General features: G+C 39.7%; 1 protein-coding gene across 6 annotated transcripts in view; it reads left to right on the plus strand.

The window, feature by feature from the left end:
• TASOR2 (transcription activation suppressor family member 2) overlaps window positions 1–15,993 on the plus strand; it is an 80,045-nt gene that overhangs the window by 17,646 nt on the left and 46,406 nt on the right. For 3 of the 6 annotated variants that reach the window (XM_043561406.1, XM_043561403.1, XM_043561404.1), the window contains exons 2-6: window positions 3,398–3,531; window positions 9,506–9,651; window positions 9,933–10,028; window positions 11,315–11,387; window positions 15,506–15,597. In XM_043561406.1, coding sequence (XP_043417341.1) covers window positions 3,398–3,531; window positions 9,506–9,651; window positions 9,933–10,028; window positions 11,315–11,387; window positions 15,506–15,597 — 541 coding nt within the window. Of the gene's footprint in view, window positions 1–3,397; window positions 3,532–9,505; window positions 9,652–9,932; window positions 10,029–11,314; window positions 11,388–15,505; window positions 15,598–15,993 lie in introns of those variants that run through there. The other 3 variants (XM_043561402.1, XM_043561408.1, XM_043561407.1) reach the window with 3 other exon arrangements.

Here is a 15,993-nt window from a genome sequence, read left to right on the forward strand (position 1 = left end):
AGCTTTGTGGTGATTCTTGAAATCAGGTGGTGAATCCTTCAAATTTGCCATTTTTTCTAAAATTGTTTTGGCTGTTCTGTATCCTTTGAATGTAAGTTTTAGAGTCAGGTCATTGGTTTCTGCCAACTGGGATCGTGCTGAACATTTATACATCAGTGCTGTATCTCAGCATCCCCCACCAAGGGCGCAAAGCTCTTTGGTTCACTGGAGAGCACAGGTCCTTCACCGGGAAGCACAGGTCTTTCACCAGGAAGCACAGGTCTTTCACCGGGAAGCACAGGTCCTTCACCGGGAAGCACAGGTCTTTCACCAGGAAGCACAGGTCCTTCACCTGGAGCACAGGTCCTTCACCGGGGAGCACAGGTCCAGACTGAAGCCGGAGGACACAATGCTGCACAAACGGCGTCTCCAAACACTTGATGTATCTATCTGTTCGGAGGAGATTTGGGTTCTCTGGGAGAATTTTAAGCAGAGACCATCTTAAATTCAGAAAAATGAAACATCATGTAAAAAAGGAAATTGACTACCCAGTGTGGCCCAGCTATGATTAATGCATACAACTTATTGAAACATTGAATAATGACGTAGCAAAATTAGTGATATGAGTTTATACAGCTATTGTATTTAGAAACATGGAGTTCTACCAGAAGATAGAGCTAAAGTTGAAAGTGATTGCCTAAGAAGAATGGAAATCAGGGCTCCCTGGGAGGGTAGGGGCAATGATTGATAAGACTACTGGTATGCGGCTTTTTATTTAGTGTATGTGCCTTGATGACATTTATTTTTAAAAAGAAGGGGAAGAAAGATTAAGCAGCTTTCTCAGAGTCACAAAGGTAGAAAGACCTAGCTTCAAAATCTTGTCTTGCCAAGTCCTTCTGATTACAAAATGTGTGCCCTTCATTACTTGTTCCATGGAAGAGGAGCTTGTTCTGAACAGAACTTTGACAGACAGTTCTGAAATTATGACCTAAATGTTAGAGACCACTCTCGCAGGTAGACAAGACATACAGTCTCCCGTTTGTTCCCGTGTTCCCTAGCTCCAGCCCAGACCTGTACATAGAGCAGGACTATGGTAAATATCCGTGGAACGCTTGTGAAGAATGATTCTAGCCAGGTGGAAAATTTTTAAGTCATCAGAGAAGCTAGATTTGGGGGCTTTCAATGTGAGGAAAACTTGAAGTGGTGGAGGAGTGTGAAAATCAGACTTTGTATATAACTAATAAGGGAAATTACATTAGGAGTGATCTGAATCAAGGGTCTTTTTCCCTTGTGTGTGGGACGGAGGTAAGACTTACTGAGTAGGTGGGAATCAAAGGCTTTAAATACCCTTATATTTTAGGTTTCAAGTTATATTAGCTTTTGTGATTTCTTGCTAATAAATACTAGGGTAAATGTCTCCATGCATGGTGACAAATAAAAGAGGAATTTGATAAATTATCTAGTGCAGTGCACAATGCCTCATACATAACAGGGCTTCAGGAAGGCAGTTGGTAAAGTCACAGTGTTAGAATGGAAAGGAGCTTTAGAAACATAATTTCAGGGAGTCTGGGTGGCTCAGTCAGTTAAGCGTCCAACTTAGGCTCAGGTCCTGATCTCACAGTTCGTGAGTTCGAGCCCCATGTCAGGCTCTGTGCTGACAGCTCGGAGCCTGGAGCCTGCTTCCGATTCTGTGTCTCCCTCTCTCTCTTCCCCTCTTCCACCTGGCACTCTCTCTCTCTCTCTCTCTCTCAAAAATAAATAAACATTAAAAAAAACTTTTTTAAAAGATAATTCCAAGTAAATGAGACCTTAAATGATTTAACCAAGTTCATAGTGTGTTTTCAGTTGCCAACGAGAGTGGTTTAAACAATAAAGGAACATTTATTATTTCACATCTCAAAAGATTGAGAGGCAGGGCAGCTCCAAGTGAATTTGTTCAGCATTTCAAGGACTTCTTCAGTGATTGAGATTCTGTTTTGTTTCACTCTTAATGTGCCGGCTGATGAATCTCATCTTGGTTGCAAGGAATTCCGGGCAGCAAACACATCTTAAAACGAGGCCCTAAGGCTAGAAGAATGGAGATGGGGAGAATGTGTTTTTTCCTTCAGAATTCTCTCTACTGATGTCCATTCACATCTCATTGGCCAGATACCATAATGAGCGTAAATTCCCTCTCTCTATATATCACACACACACTCATTCTCTCTCTCTCTCTCTCTCTCTCTCTCTCTCTCTCTCTGTCTCTCTGTCTCTCTGTCTCTCTCTCTGTCTCTCTCTCTGTCTCTCTCTCTGTCTCTCTCTCTGTCTCTCTCTCCCTCCCTCCCCCTCCCGCCTAAAGCATGGAATCACCTAATACCTAAACAAAATTGTGATTTGGGGGAAGGAAAGAAAACAGGGCATGATATTTGGGAAGGCAAGTGTCAACAATACTAACGTCTTAAAACAAGTTAGTGGTAGGCCTACCCTCCTGGTCTCCTGATTCCCAATTTAGTTCTCCCCTCTTGACATAAATAACCTATTTGCTTAATGAATGAATATCGTCAGTATTACAACTTCTTCTGAAAAATCTTGATAACATCCACACAATTCTGCCTCACATCCTTTTTGAAAAAGGGTGTACTATTATAAAACTAAAAATATACTAATTTTTTTTAAAGTACATTGAATTCTTCAAATAAACTACCCACAGTTCCTTTTACATATGTTTCTCTCTCTCTTTGCTCATACTGTTTCTGTTGCCAGAAAATATACGGGCTAGCCCTTCTTTTGGCTTTATTATTTGAGCACCTACTCAGACTTCAAGTTATCAATCCCTCTGAAACGTCTTGATATATCCCATCTTAATGGAATCCCTATGATGCATCCACTACATTGTGTTCTAGATTCTCCCACGTATTTATAGTACTGGTTCTGTACAGGTTCATCTTCCTTTTCTAGTCTAAGCTTTCATTGTAGAGACAGTTTCTCATATATATGTAATAGGCACCCTAATAGTTGTATCTAAAGAATGGATGAATCATATTTAGTGGTGGGAGAGATTTTCTTTAACTGTATTCTATTTGATTTTGTTACTTTCCACCAGTAGAACATGCATGCAGTTCTATAATCTCTACTCTTCATTTCAAAAGATTTTTTTTTAAGTGAGGCCAATGTGATTACTATAAGCATAACTTATTTCTGTGAACAGAATTTTCTTCAGAACTTAAAGAATATTAAAAGAAAGGCATTTCATCTTATGTGTGTTACTGCTTATAGACCAAATTTCGCCCTTCGCTCTGGAGACCTGTCAAAGATGGTAAACATTACAGAATTGTACCTAACATAAATTAGATGCTCAGTAAACATTTGTTTATATGGTAAATATGCTGTGAATAGAACTATTCGCTTTATGATTTCATTTTTTCTTTTCTCATTTTAGCAATTATGACACTAACAGAGAACAGGACTATGTCAAGAATTCTGGGGGTGTACTTGGTGACAATGAATTAAGACCACCCTCCCAGCTACATTCTGTCTTAGAGGAGACCGAGCCAGGGTTCATATCAGAAAAGAGTGGGTATTAAACTAAATGCTTTAAGTTATTACTAACAAATCCAAAGGAAAACGGTAGAATTAAAAAATTTTAATTTCAATCATGTAAAATGAAAGGATTTTTTAAAAAAATTATAAGTCATTAATCCAAAATTAATGTGATTACATTTTCAAATGGCATTGGAAAAGGTATATGTTCAAGGGAAATTGTCACATTTCTCTATTTGTATTTCTTTGAAGTTATGATTCATTTTGGTAGAAGTAATACATGCTTATGTAAGAAAACCTCAGTTGTAATGTGTATAAGGTAACAAGTAAAAGTTCCCCTTTATCCTCTTCTCCTTCAGTAACCATTGGTTTAAACACTGTTAACAATTTGGTTTCCCATCTTTCTAGATCTTTTTCTGTAAATTTTCAAACACATATTTGTAATGTATTTTTTTTTTACCAAAATGACATTATATAATACATGTTATTTACTCAGTATGTAATAGATATTTTTGTATGCCAGTATATATGTATTTATTTTGATTTTTATTCAGTAGTTGTACGGTGTTTCCTTACTGATGGCAATTTAGTTGGTTATCTTGTGTTTTTGTTATTATAGATACAAGTGCGTGGAATACCCCTTGTACATATAGCCTGTGCACTCAGGCTGGTATGTCTAAGGAGTACATTCCTGGAAGTGGAATGCTTATCTGGTATACACATTTAAGTTTTTGTTAGGTCCTGCCAAATTGTGCTCTAAAAAAGTTGTACTTACCTTAAACTGGCAATCCCTTAATGTCTGAAAAGTAAAGGTAATACATTTTAGGATCCGATAGTTAAGGAATGGGCTCTTCTTCAGCACCTATCAAAGGGCCAGCTTAGATTGATGGAGGATGGATGCATCAATAGTGTTACCAGAGGTAGGTTGCAGTCCGTCTAAAGGGAATACTAATAAGGACCTTTAGTGGCAGGTGGTGTTGGGTTCTGAGTGTTTCTGTCTTTGATGAGTGCTCCTGCCTATAAACAGGGCATGTGGTCATGAGAGTTTGGGGGCCATGTAGAGGTGGCTGATTTGTGTTAACAGTTGTTGTGACACTGAAGTTGTTGGCATTAGTTCATCTCATTATTTGCTTTCAGACCAGATAGATGCTTATAGAATAGAAAACAGATACTTGTGCCATAGCATCAGAGGTTGGTTTATAATTTTCTAATTCCTCTCATTAGAAGTTAAAAAGAGAAACAGGTGTCCAAAAGCAGACACTCAGTATCTCTGATGGCTTTTGAGAAAGGGGGAGATAAATACAGGGTACTTTGAGCAGAATCCAGCTTGTGTCAAGCTTGATTTAACTTTTTTTTTTTTTTTATTTACTTCCAAGTTAGCATATAGTGCAATAATGATTTTAGGAGTAGATTCCAGTGATTCATCCCCTGTGTATAACACCCAGTGCTCATCCCCACAAGTGTCTTCCTTAATGCCCCTTCCCTATTTAGCTCATCCCCCCCCCTCATCCCCCCCCCACTCCCAACCCTTCCAGCAACTCTAGGTTCTCTGTATTTAAGAGTCTCTTAGGTTTTGTCACCCTCCTTGTTTTTATATTATTTTTGCTTCCCTTCCCTTATGTTCATCTGTCTTGTATCTTAAAGTCCTCATATGAGTGAAGTCATATGATACTTGTCTTTCTCTGACTAATTTCACTTACCATAATACCCTCTAGTTCCATCCACATAGTTGCAGATGGCAAGATCTCATTCTTTTTGATTGCCAAGTAATACTCCATTGTATGTATGTATGTGTATACACACACACACACCATATCTCTTAATGTTTTTAATTATTTTGAGAGACAGAACAGGAGCAGGAGAGGAACAGAGAGAGGGAGACACAGAATCCGAAGCAGGCTCCAGGCTCTGAGCTGTCAGCACAGAGCCTGATGCGAGGCTTGACCCCATGAACTATGAGATCATGACCTGAGCCAAAGTTGGATGCTTAACTGACTGAGCCACCCAGGTGTCCTGATATACCACATCTTCTTTGTTCATTCATTCGTCACTGGACATTTTGGCTCTTTCCGTACTTTGGCTGTTGTCAATGGATGCTATAAACATTGGGGTGCATGTGCCCCTTTGAAACAGCACACCTGTATCCCTTGGGTAAATACCTAGTAGTGCTATTGCTGGGTTGTAGGGTAGATCTATCTTTAATTTTTTGAGGAACCTCCACACTTTTTTCCAGAGTGGCTGCACCAGTTTGCATTCCCACCAACAGTACAACAGGGTTCCCCTTTCTCCACATTCTAGCCAACATCTGTCATTGCCTGAGTTGTTAATCTGAGCCATTCTGACTGGAGTAAGGTGGTATTTCATTGTGGTTTTAATTTGTATTTCCCTGATGATGAGTGATGTTGAGCATTTTTTTCATGTGTCAGCCATCTGGATGTCTGCTTTGGAGAAGTGTCTATTTGTGTCTTTTGCCCATTTCTTCACTGGATTGTTTTTGGGGGGTTGAGTTTGGTAAGTTCTTTATAGATTTTAGATACTAACCCTTTATCATCTGATAAGTCATCTGCAGATATCGTCTCCCATCCCATTGGTTGTCTTGCAGTTCTTCCGATTGTTTCCTTCACCATGCAGCAGCTTTTTATTTTGATGAGATCCCAGTAGTTCATTTTTGCTTTTGTTTCCCTTGCCTCTGGAGACGTGTTGAGTAAGAAGTTGCTGCGGCCGAGGTCAAAGAGGTTTTTGCATGCTTTCTCCTTGAGGATTTCGATGGCTTCCTGTCTTACATTCAGGTCTTTCCTCCATTTTGAGTTTATTTTTGTGTATGGTGTAAGAAAGTAGTCCAGGTTCATTTTTCTGCATGTTGCTGTCCAGTTTTCCCAGCACCACTTGCTGAAGCGACCATCTTTATTCCATTGGATACTCTTTCCTGCTTTGTCAAAGATTAGTTGGCCATATGTTTGTGGGTCCATTTCTGGGTTCTCTATTCTGTTCCATGGATCTGAGTGTCTGTTTTTGTGCCAAGCTTGACATAACTTTTGAGACTGAATCCACGCCTAGTAGAAATGTGCCCAGATCTAGGTGCTACAGGAAGGAATATTAACTCAATGTCTAAAGCCATTGTGATTGAACTTGAATTTTCCCCACATGCTCTCTGTTGGTGACTTAAGTCCCAAGAGACACTCTTTCCACTTTACTGACAAGTATTTTTCAAGTTGTTTTAGTGTTTCTTTGTAGGATAGCCCCCTCTTCAGTCTCTTAATATTCTGATAACCTTGAATATTTAAATGAAGCGTGTGTATTGCTCAGCAAAAATGCAGCCATCCACTTAGTGCTCATACTATTTTGTATACTAGCGAGACTCTTAAGTGGGAGTATATTGTTCAAGAAGAGGTAATGTCAAATAATTTCTTGATGAAATGCTCATCTATCTCCTTAGCTATGGAGCATGAAACTTGTGCTTTCTTGAGCATGAAACTTGAAATAATTGAGATCATTTATTATGAAAGAGTCAAGATTTACTGTAGATTTCTAACAGTTATAGTGTGGACGTGCTTTTCCTTCTGCTAACTGTAAAATTATTTTGTAAATATATTGCTGTTTGGAAAATGCTGACTTAAAGGGGAAACATTTTTAACCATAGATAGTTTTAGGTATAAAAATATATTAGCACACAGTCACTTCCTATTGTTTATTTTATTTTATTTTTTAAGCATTTTTTTAAGTTTATTTATTTTGAGAGAGACAGAGAGAGTACAAGGGAGGAGGGGGTGCACAGAGAGAAGGAAGGAGAGAACCCCAAGCAGGCTCTGTACTGTCAACACAGAGCCCGATGAGGGGCTCAAGCTCATGAACTGTGAGATCGTGACCTGAGCCAAGATCGAGTCAGACACTTAGCCGATTGTGCTACCCAGGTGTCCATCCCCTCCTAGTGTTTATTTTAAACCATCGTCTCTATTCATAGCTTTGTTGAGAACAGTATTCCTCACACTGACAAATAGTGTTCTCTGACACATTTATTTTGGAAATACTGTGTTGGATGGGCTTTTTTTTATTTTTCAAATTGCACTGTTTTTCACAGTTTTTAGTTTGTTGTGCATTGACCCTCAAAAATGTGGATATATGTAATATTCATTACTTCTGCAATTTAAAACCTGTGTCTTCGTATTAACATCTTGTGGAATTGAAGAGTTGATAATCATAGAATGTTCATTTCCAAAGCTGTTTTATTTCTTTCACTGTAAGCAACCTATTTCTCAAACATTGAGCCTCAGAGTTTACTTAGATTTTTAAATATTATTTTGCCTTTTTAAAAATATGAAATACAAAATTTCCCAAGTAGAAGTTTTAGAGGAATCCTGATTTGCATTTGAGCTAGCAGGGCACTTTATTTGTAAGACAGAGTTACAAAGACATAGGCTTCTCACTTTGAGTAACATGGCTAAAGCCATCATTTTAATTCTTACCCCTGGTGTTTTGCTATTCAAGCCTCTTAAGAATATCCATGTGCTATAACATTTGTACCCTGCTATCGAAGGAAAGAGTGAAACTGAGAAAAAGTAAAACAGTTGATCTGGATCATGGATGAGATGTACGAATTTCAGAATAGTCTTAAATGTTTCATCCTCTTTTCCTTCCGTGCTACGTACAGTCTTTCACTTTGGATACTAGGACATTTTGTTTATTAAAGCGTTTTGTTTATTAAAGCATTACTTAGGTAGTTGAAGTGGTAGGAGAGTTGAGTCCAAATTAACTTGACTGAAATGTTTGTTTCCATTTCTATAATAGTTCAGTTTTTTACCGTTGCTTATTAGTTACTTTTAACTAAAATTCCTGTTTTTCCTTTAGGTTTTGGACTTTATTAATGTAATCGGCAGGTTCTGGCAGAAGTAGGAAGCCGTAGTAATGGTTTATTTATCCTATATGACCAAAACTTCTAGTCCTTAGTTTGTACCTCCCCACCTCGACCTTGTTAAAGAGAATAGAAATAGAAGGGAGTAAACAGTTAAATGTTATGAGAACTCACTAGGCCCAGTTTTTGGCTAAAGTAAGGACTTGTAAAATCAAAAGTCACGAAGGCTCAATCCAGAGGATTATCGGGCCAAGTCAGTAACTCTGGATTAGGAGCCCTGCCTGTCACAGGAGGGGCGGCGCAGAATCTCTGGGATAGCATGGGTCTGCGTAGGTTTTCTAAAAAGTAACAAAGTTTCATTTTGGGGACATGGAGAAAAGTAATTTCATAATATAACCCATAAGAAGTCAAGTTCAATAGATTTGTCTAGGCTCTGAGGAACCCCCAAAGATACAATGCTTTCTAATGTGTTTGTGGAGTGTGCACTATTAGGCCCCTTGAAAGGAACCCAGCAGGCTCACTTGGGGATTTGATGACAAGACGGGAAGGGTAAGTGTCTCAAAATGTGGCTTACGTTTTAAAGAATTTCAGGATGAGAAACCTTGGTCTAAGTGATTGCTGACCACCACCTTGGCACTATCACATTTGGTGTGCTTGTCCCGGCGGTGGTTACAGCGCACAGCTTTAAACCAGAAGGCCCGAGGGATCCGGCAGGGTTTATTTTACTCTTGCATTGAAAGTAACTCACCCTCAGTAACTCACCTCTGTTTTAAAAACTTGTTTCAGCGTTTATTTATTTTTGAGAGAGATAGAGCTCGAGCTGGGGAGGGACAGAGAGAAAGAGACGCAGACTCTGAAGCAGGCTCCAGGGTCAGCACAGAGCCCAGTGCGGGGCTTGAACCCACGAACTGTGGGCTGAAGTTGGACGCCCAACCGACTGAGCCACCCAGCTGCCCCACTCACCTCTGTTTAGATTATGTTCTTCCCGTGAGAGGTCTTTTAAGACAGTACAGGTACAGTCGCCAAGAACACATTGTCAATGTCTGCGTTCTCCAGGCAGGGACTAGATGACGTGTTCAGTGATATTTAGTGTGCCGCTTTAAACCCCATCCTTTGGTTATCTTAAACAGTTGCATTATTTTTGTTTGTGTTTTACAGTTTTTGAGACAGTGTCCTTGAGTTCAGACTCTCTCTTCCAGAGGGCAATTTCAATTCTTCATACTTCTTACTTGGACTCTGCATCTGAGCATGGTTTTCAGTACAGTCAAGTGACTTTGGTGAAAAATGACATTTTCTTAAATGAGGTGAGGTGCTTGGTACACACTGTGTCTGTGTGTTAGTTTTATTTTAGTTTTAAAGAAATAGACCCATCATTTTTGGTATATAAGCCTTGTTCTTCTCAGCTGTCACTTTCAGATGAGATAAGAAATCCTTGGAAGGTAATAAGAATGTATTCTAGGGAATAGAAAAAATAATAAATTTCATTAGTTTTTTAACAGGAGGAATTCAGATGATGCATTTTTAAAAATTAATTTGCAAGGCAAAATAAATGTTTATAGCATTCAATTATTCTCTCTTTATACAGTACAAAGCTTTTTACCAAGAAAAAAAAGCAAGTAATTATACTCAGGAAGAACTTAAAGAGACTTACGGATTTCTTCTGTTTGAAACTGAAAGTCAGGTAAGGGGGGTAGGTCATAGAACACTAATTTTGTGATATTAGTGTACAAAATTAATGATATCGTTAAATATGGGTATTTCAGTTCTCTAAGATTTGTAAAATTACCAGTTCACCAGCCTTTTTTGTTACGTAATTTTGGTGGCAGTATAAATGATTGTGAAGGCTGATTATGAAAGAGATTTGATTTCTACACCTTTTCACAGGCCTGCTTTAGTTTCATCTGCAATACACTGCCAGCTCGAGGTCAGATTTGCATGAATGCAGGTTTCTTAAGTATCAGTAATGCCTTTTTAAATTTTTTTTTCACTGTTTTTATTTATTTTTGGGACAGAGAGAGACAGAGCATGAACGGGGGAGGGGCAGAGAGAGAGGGAGACAGAATCAGAAACAGGCTCCAGGCTCTGAGCCATCAGCCCAGAGCCTGACACGGGGCTCGAACTCACGGACCGCGAGATCGTGACCTGGCTGAAGTCGGGCGCTTAACCGACTGTGCCACCCAGGCGCCCCTCAGTAATGCCTTTTGACGGGGTGAATGGATATTTCACCGTTCTGGATCATGGTTCACATAGATACTTTCTGTTTCTTTTGGAGGCTTTTTCAAGTTTCAATTACATGGTGGGATAAGGTGAACACTTTCAGCAGTCAGGTTACTTGAAATTGGTTCATGACTGTCTTTGAAGATTGAACTTCTGTATTGTTTGTACCAAAACTTTGGGAGAAGGAAACTGCTATGTGGAGGGTGTGCCTCCAAAGATGTGTATGGCTTCCTGGATACAGATTTAACAACACTAGAGGTTTATAATTCAACTTAAGATAATTCAGTATTTTGATTGTGATTGTGATTGAAGAATAAAGGTAGATGCTTAAAACATACTTAACGTTAGCATATACATAAGGATTATATAGTAATACCAGAAGAATTCATTTATTTGCTTAATCATCCGCTTACAAATAAGAGACACTGAATTCATACTAAAAGAGGCATTTGGGGTTAACACATCTTCCAGTTTAGTGATTCCATAGCTATAATTGAAATCTTCAAGAGAGGACTTAATCTGTGAGCTTGTTCAATTTAGTTTTGCTGATGACCTGTTTGTTAACAGAAACGATAACATTTCATGAACTATTAACCAAACACAGTTACCTTGCATAAGCTTGCTTTGTGCCGTAAATACATACTGTGTACACATTCCATATCTATTTGAAAGGTTCTGTTGTAGTGTTATTTCATTGTCTCTCCTAAGACTGATACGATAAGCAAAGTTCTGTCTTTTATTTATTTCAAGGCAAAGTTAGTATGTCAGCGTGGACTCTGTGTGGGCAGCGGTGCTCTTACTACTCTTGGTGACCCAGCCAAAGGTAAGTCTGTGAGAAAAAAGAATCTCTTTTACAGGATGAAGTGGGGTTTAATTAATTTCGTGAGATACTTCTATTAAAAGTCAGTTTCATTGATGATATAAAAATCTTTAAAATCAGAGCTTTAAACAAATAAATGAGCTTTGAGTCTAAGAATTAAGAGTTTCCAATAGAGGTTACATATCAGAACTTTTTATATTTTTTTCTTTTCTTTCTTTCTTTCCTTCCTTCCTTCCTTCCTTCCTTCCTTCCTTCCTTCCTTCTTCATGTTTTATTTATTTTTGAGAGACAGAGCATGAATGGGAGGGGGCAGAGAGAGAAGGGGGGGAGACAGAATCCGAAGGAGGGTCCAGGGACTGAGCTGCCAGCACAGAACCCAACACGGGGCTTGAACCCACGAACCACGAGATCGTGACCTGAGCTGAAGTTGGACGCTTAACCGACTGAGCCACCCAGGAGCTCCAGAACTTTTTTTTAAAAGGTTGATTGGACTAGAAAAGATACTGAAGGTATCTTCCAGCACCAAGAGATTAGTACAGTCATCCAAGACTAATGAGGATGTCCTCTAAACTATTATAATGGCAGTAAGGAATAGAGAATAGATAGACCTGACCAAACTTGGCAACTGTGGAATATGAGGAGTAAGAGAAAGAAATATTCAGATATAAAATTGTAAACTTACACTACAGCAATATCGTTAATAGAAAAGAGGCACAGAAGGAGAAGACATTGTTAGGGAAGCCGAGGAGTTAAAAGAGAAAGGTAATCTTATAGTCAAGAATATGGATTAGCACTACATTTCTTTGAGCTTCAGTTTCCTCATCTGTGAAATAGATAAAACTGTCTTTTAGATCTGTTGTGAGGATAGTGGGAGGCTATGTGACGTGCTTGGCTGGGAGCACGTACCTGGTAAGCTCTCAGTAAATGGACACTACTTTCAGGAGTTGGATTTGAGAAATAATGAGATTTTCCTCAGTGTTTCTGGGAGATATCCTGCTGATGGTAAAAAAAGTTGCTGGAAAAGGATTTAGATTGGGGTTCACGGTGGTGGGGCTGGGTGTTAGTTGAAGTCAAAGATACCGTTACGTGGGACAGTATCAGGAGGAGAAGGTGGCAAAGACCAGTCAGGACTGTTGGATCGTTGTGGGACCATCAGGTGGGGAGGGGAGAGGAGGGCAGCAGGGAGCAGCGTAGTGGAGGAACAGCTGGGGAGTGGAGTTTGACTGAAAGCAGAAGGACCTAAGGAGAGCTGTTTAGCTCTCTCAGATGCTAGCAGTGTGGGGATCAAGACTGAGATGATTGGGGGAGTGGCCAGATTCCTGTTGACCTTTTCTTTCACAGAGCTTCACCGAGATAAAGTTCGTATACCCCGCAACTCACCCAGAGTGTCCAGTTCAGCGATTTTTAATGTGTTCATAGAGTCGTGCTACCCACAGCACAGTCCGTTGTAGACCGTTTGCATCACCCAGGAAAGAAGTCCCGGGCCTGTTAGCAGTGACACCGCATCCCCCGCCACCACCAGCCCAGGCACCCACTCATCTGCTTTTCCCTCTGTGGATTTGCCTAGCGCAGACATTCCACCTAAATGGGACCCCATGTTACGTTGTACGACTTCTTGCCTCAGTTTAGTGTCTTCCGGGCTCCTCCGTGGTGTAGCTTGTACCGGCACTTTGTTTGCCTTTTGGCTGCATAATATCCCGTTGTAGGGTTCTACCTGTTTTCTTTATTCTTTGAGCACTTGAGGGACATTGGGTTGTTTCACTTCTTGGCTGTTACGAAAAATGCTGCTGTGCACACTTACATCCACGTTTTTGTGTAGACATTTGTTTCCACTTCTCTTAGGCATAGACCCGGCAGTGGAATTGCTGGGTTATGTGGTCACTCTGTGTAAAGCAACGTGTTTGAAAACTTGCGTTCACATCTTCCAAAGACCATGAAAGGGAATGTATATTCTTAACCCCCGAAACATTTTACATAAAACCTTTTTTTCTTCTTACTCTTTTTCACCACCCTCTTTTCATTATAAAACATAATAACATAAGAAGAGAGGACCATGTAGTACACCCATGCCCTAAGTTTAACAGAAAATGTTTTGCATTCTTCCTTTAATTTGGTTATAAAATTTTGTTGTTGTTGGAGAATTTGAAAGTAAATACTTCAGCTTACATCCCTAAAACAATAAGGCCGGTTTTCTACATTACTATAATTCCATGATTATATTGTGTAAGATACAGGCTGGCTTCAGTAGGGTGGTAGAGTAGAAACTGGATGATTCCAACAAGTACATTTTCTTCTTGAACACGTAGTTGGCTGGGTAATAAAATAACACTCCTGGCTGTGTGCATTTTAAAGTTTTTGCCTTGGGGCCCCTGGGTGACTCAGTCAGGCTTCCGACTTCAGCTCAGGTCATGATCTCACGGTTCGTGAGTTGGAGCCCCACGTCGGGCTCTGTGCTGACAGCTCGGAGCCTGGAACCTGTTTCGGATTCTGTGTCTCCCTTTCTCTCTGCCCCTCCCCAGCTCACACTCTGTCTCACTCAATAATAAATAAACATTAAAAAAAATGAAGTTTTTGGCTCACATAGAAATGGATAGTTCTGTGTATAACAGTAATATTTTATATAATATTTTATATTAATGTAGTATTTTATAGTAAATCTTCCTGAGGACTGCTTCCTGTGGCTGCTGCATCCATGACCCAAGCCCGCTGTCCCCGCTTAAGTGACTTACTCCTCAGTCATGTGGTTATTAGTAGGAAGAAAGGACTTGGCCCTGGAACCCAGCGCCGACCACAAGCTCATTGCTCCCTCCAGCGTATCACAGTGCTCTCGCCTTGCATTGTCTTTGCGTTTCGAGAGATGCGGTTCAGGAGTCTCTGTGGGACCTGCTCTTTCCTCCCTATTCCCCTACCACTGCCACATGGAGACTTTCCTCTCCTGTCTCATCTCTTACGGCAGCTTTCTGGTTGATCCTGATTCTCATCTCTCCCCTCTTGAGACTCTGCCCTCTTTTAAGTGGCAGCCTGGGGGCACCCGGGTGGCTCCATCCGTTAAGCATCCGACGGCTCGGGTCATGATGTCACTGTTTGTGGGTTCAAGCCCCGCATCAGGCTCCACGCTGACAGTGCGGAGCCTGCTTGGGATTCTGATTCTCTCTCTTCCTTTCTCTGTGCCCCTCCTCGACTCATGCTCGCTCTCTCGCTCTCTCTCTCTCTCTCTCTCTCTCAGAATAAACAAACTTAAAAAAAAATGTAAGTGGCAGTCTGTTGCTGAACACCTTTGATGGGTCTCTGTTGCCTACAGCAAGCCCTACAAAGATCTCTACTGTTCAGTTCCAAGCTTCCTTTTCAGCCTCAAGCTTCTCGGGCTTTCTCCCTGCTCCCCACACCGTGGCCCCACTGTCCTAAACAATTTATAATCTTTTATGCTTCCATACTTTTGTTCACTCTGTTCTCTGAGAATTTCACTTGTCTGTTGAAAGAACTCCTTTTCTAAACAAATACATTGCTTATTTCCATTTCTTTGTGTCCTCAAATACAGCATGTGTCTGACAGTTAAGTACTTCCTGTATGTTGGGCTGTGATGTGGCTTCAATGGTGAAGAACACAAACGTACCTCCTGCCTTTCTGGAAGTTTCACACACTAGCAGAATAAGCTGCTTGAAGGCAGGAACTTGTTTTATTTCCTTTGGTGTCACTGCTGCCTAGCACATACCTGTTATCTAGTAAACCTCAGCACTTATTATTATATGAGTACTTACTGAGATGTTTTGTAAAAAAATAACTTGAGAATCAGATTACTGTAGGCCTTTCCACGGAATGATTGCCTGGGGAAAAAAATAAACTTAGAATTTACCAAGAATGTGATTGGTTCATCCCTCTTTAATTATTGTACCCAACTAGAAAATTCGTTGTCCGTCAGATAAATTCTATCTTGTCGTAGCTCTCATGTTTCCATACTTTTAGAATATCTCCAATAGTTTTTAAAAGGTAAGCAGTTTTGGAACAGTTTAATGTTGACTTTTATTTGTCTTTTTAGTTACAGGTAGCCCTTACATGTGAAATGTATATGAGTAAACAGTCCTTTTAAAGTGTGAATTAATCTATCTCTTATACTTTTATAGGTGTGTATATTTCCAAATATTCAGACTATCTTCACGCAAGACCATGGTATCATGGGAAGTCTGGTTATGTTGTAATTTTTAACCTAATTAAGGTAAAGCCCAAATGCGCTTCTATATAATTTTTCTTTCAAAAACTAAAGGTTATCAGTCTGTGATAATGTTCTTTGCAGATCATTTGCTAAACATAGTGGTCATTGAAGACAGCTATCCAAATTCAGAAAAGATTACTGCTATTTTTGCTTTCCTCTAAAGACAAAGCTTTTTTTGTTCCTTTGATAGATCATCTATGAATATGTTTTTAAAAAATAAAAAAAAAATTCAAAATAATACAAAAGGTATTCAGTGAAAAGCCTTCTCTCACCCTGGCCCACAATGCCTCTTTTTAAATATTAAATAACAGGACACCAGTAGCAGCTTATAAAACATTGTGATTCCAGTTACAAGAGATGAATTTAGAAGGGAACTTTCGTTTTTTGGTTTAAATTGTC

The sequence above is a fragment of the Prionailurus bengalensis genome, chromosome B4, assembly GCF_016509475.1.
Source record: "Prionailurus bengalensis isolate Pbe53 chromosome B4, Fcat_Pben_1.1_paternal_pri, whole genome shotgun sequence".
NCBI lineage: Eukaryota > Metazoa > Chordata > Mammalia > Carnivora > Felidae > Prionailurus > Prionailurus bengalensis.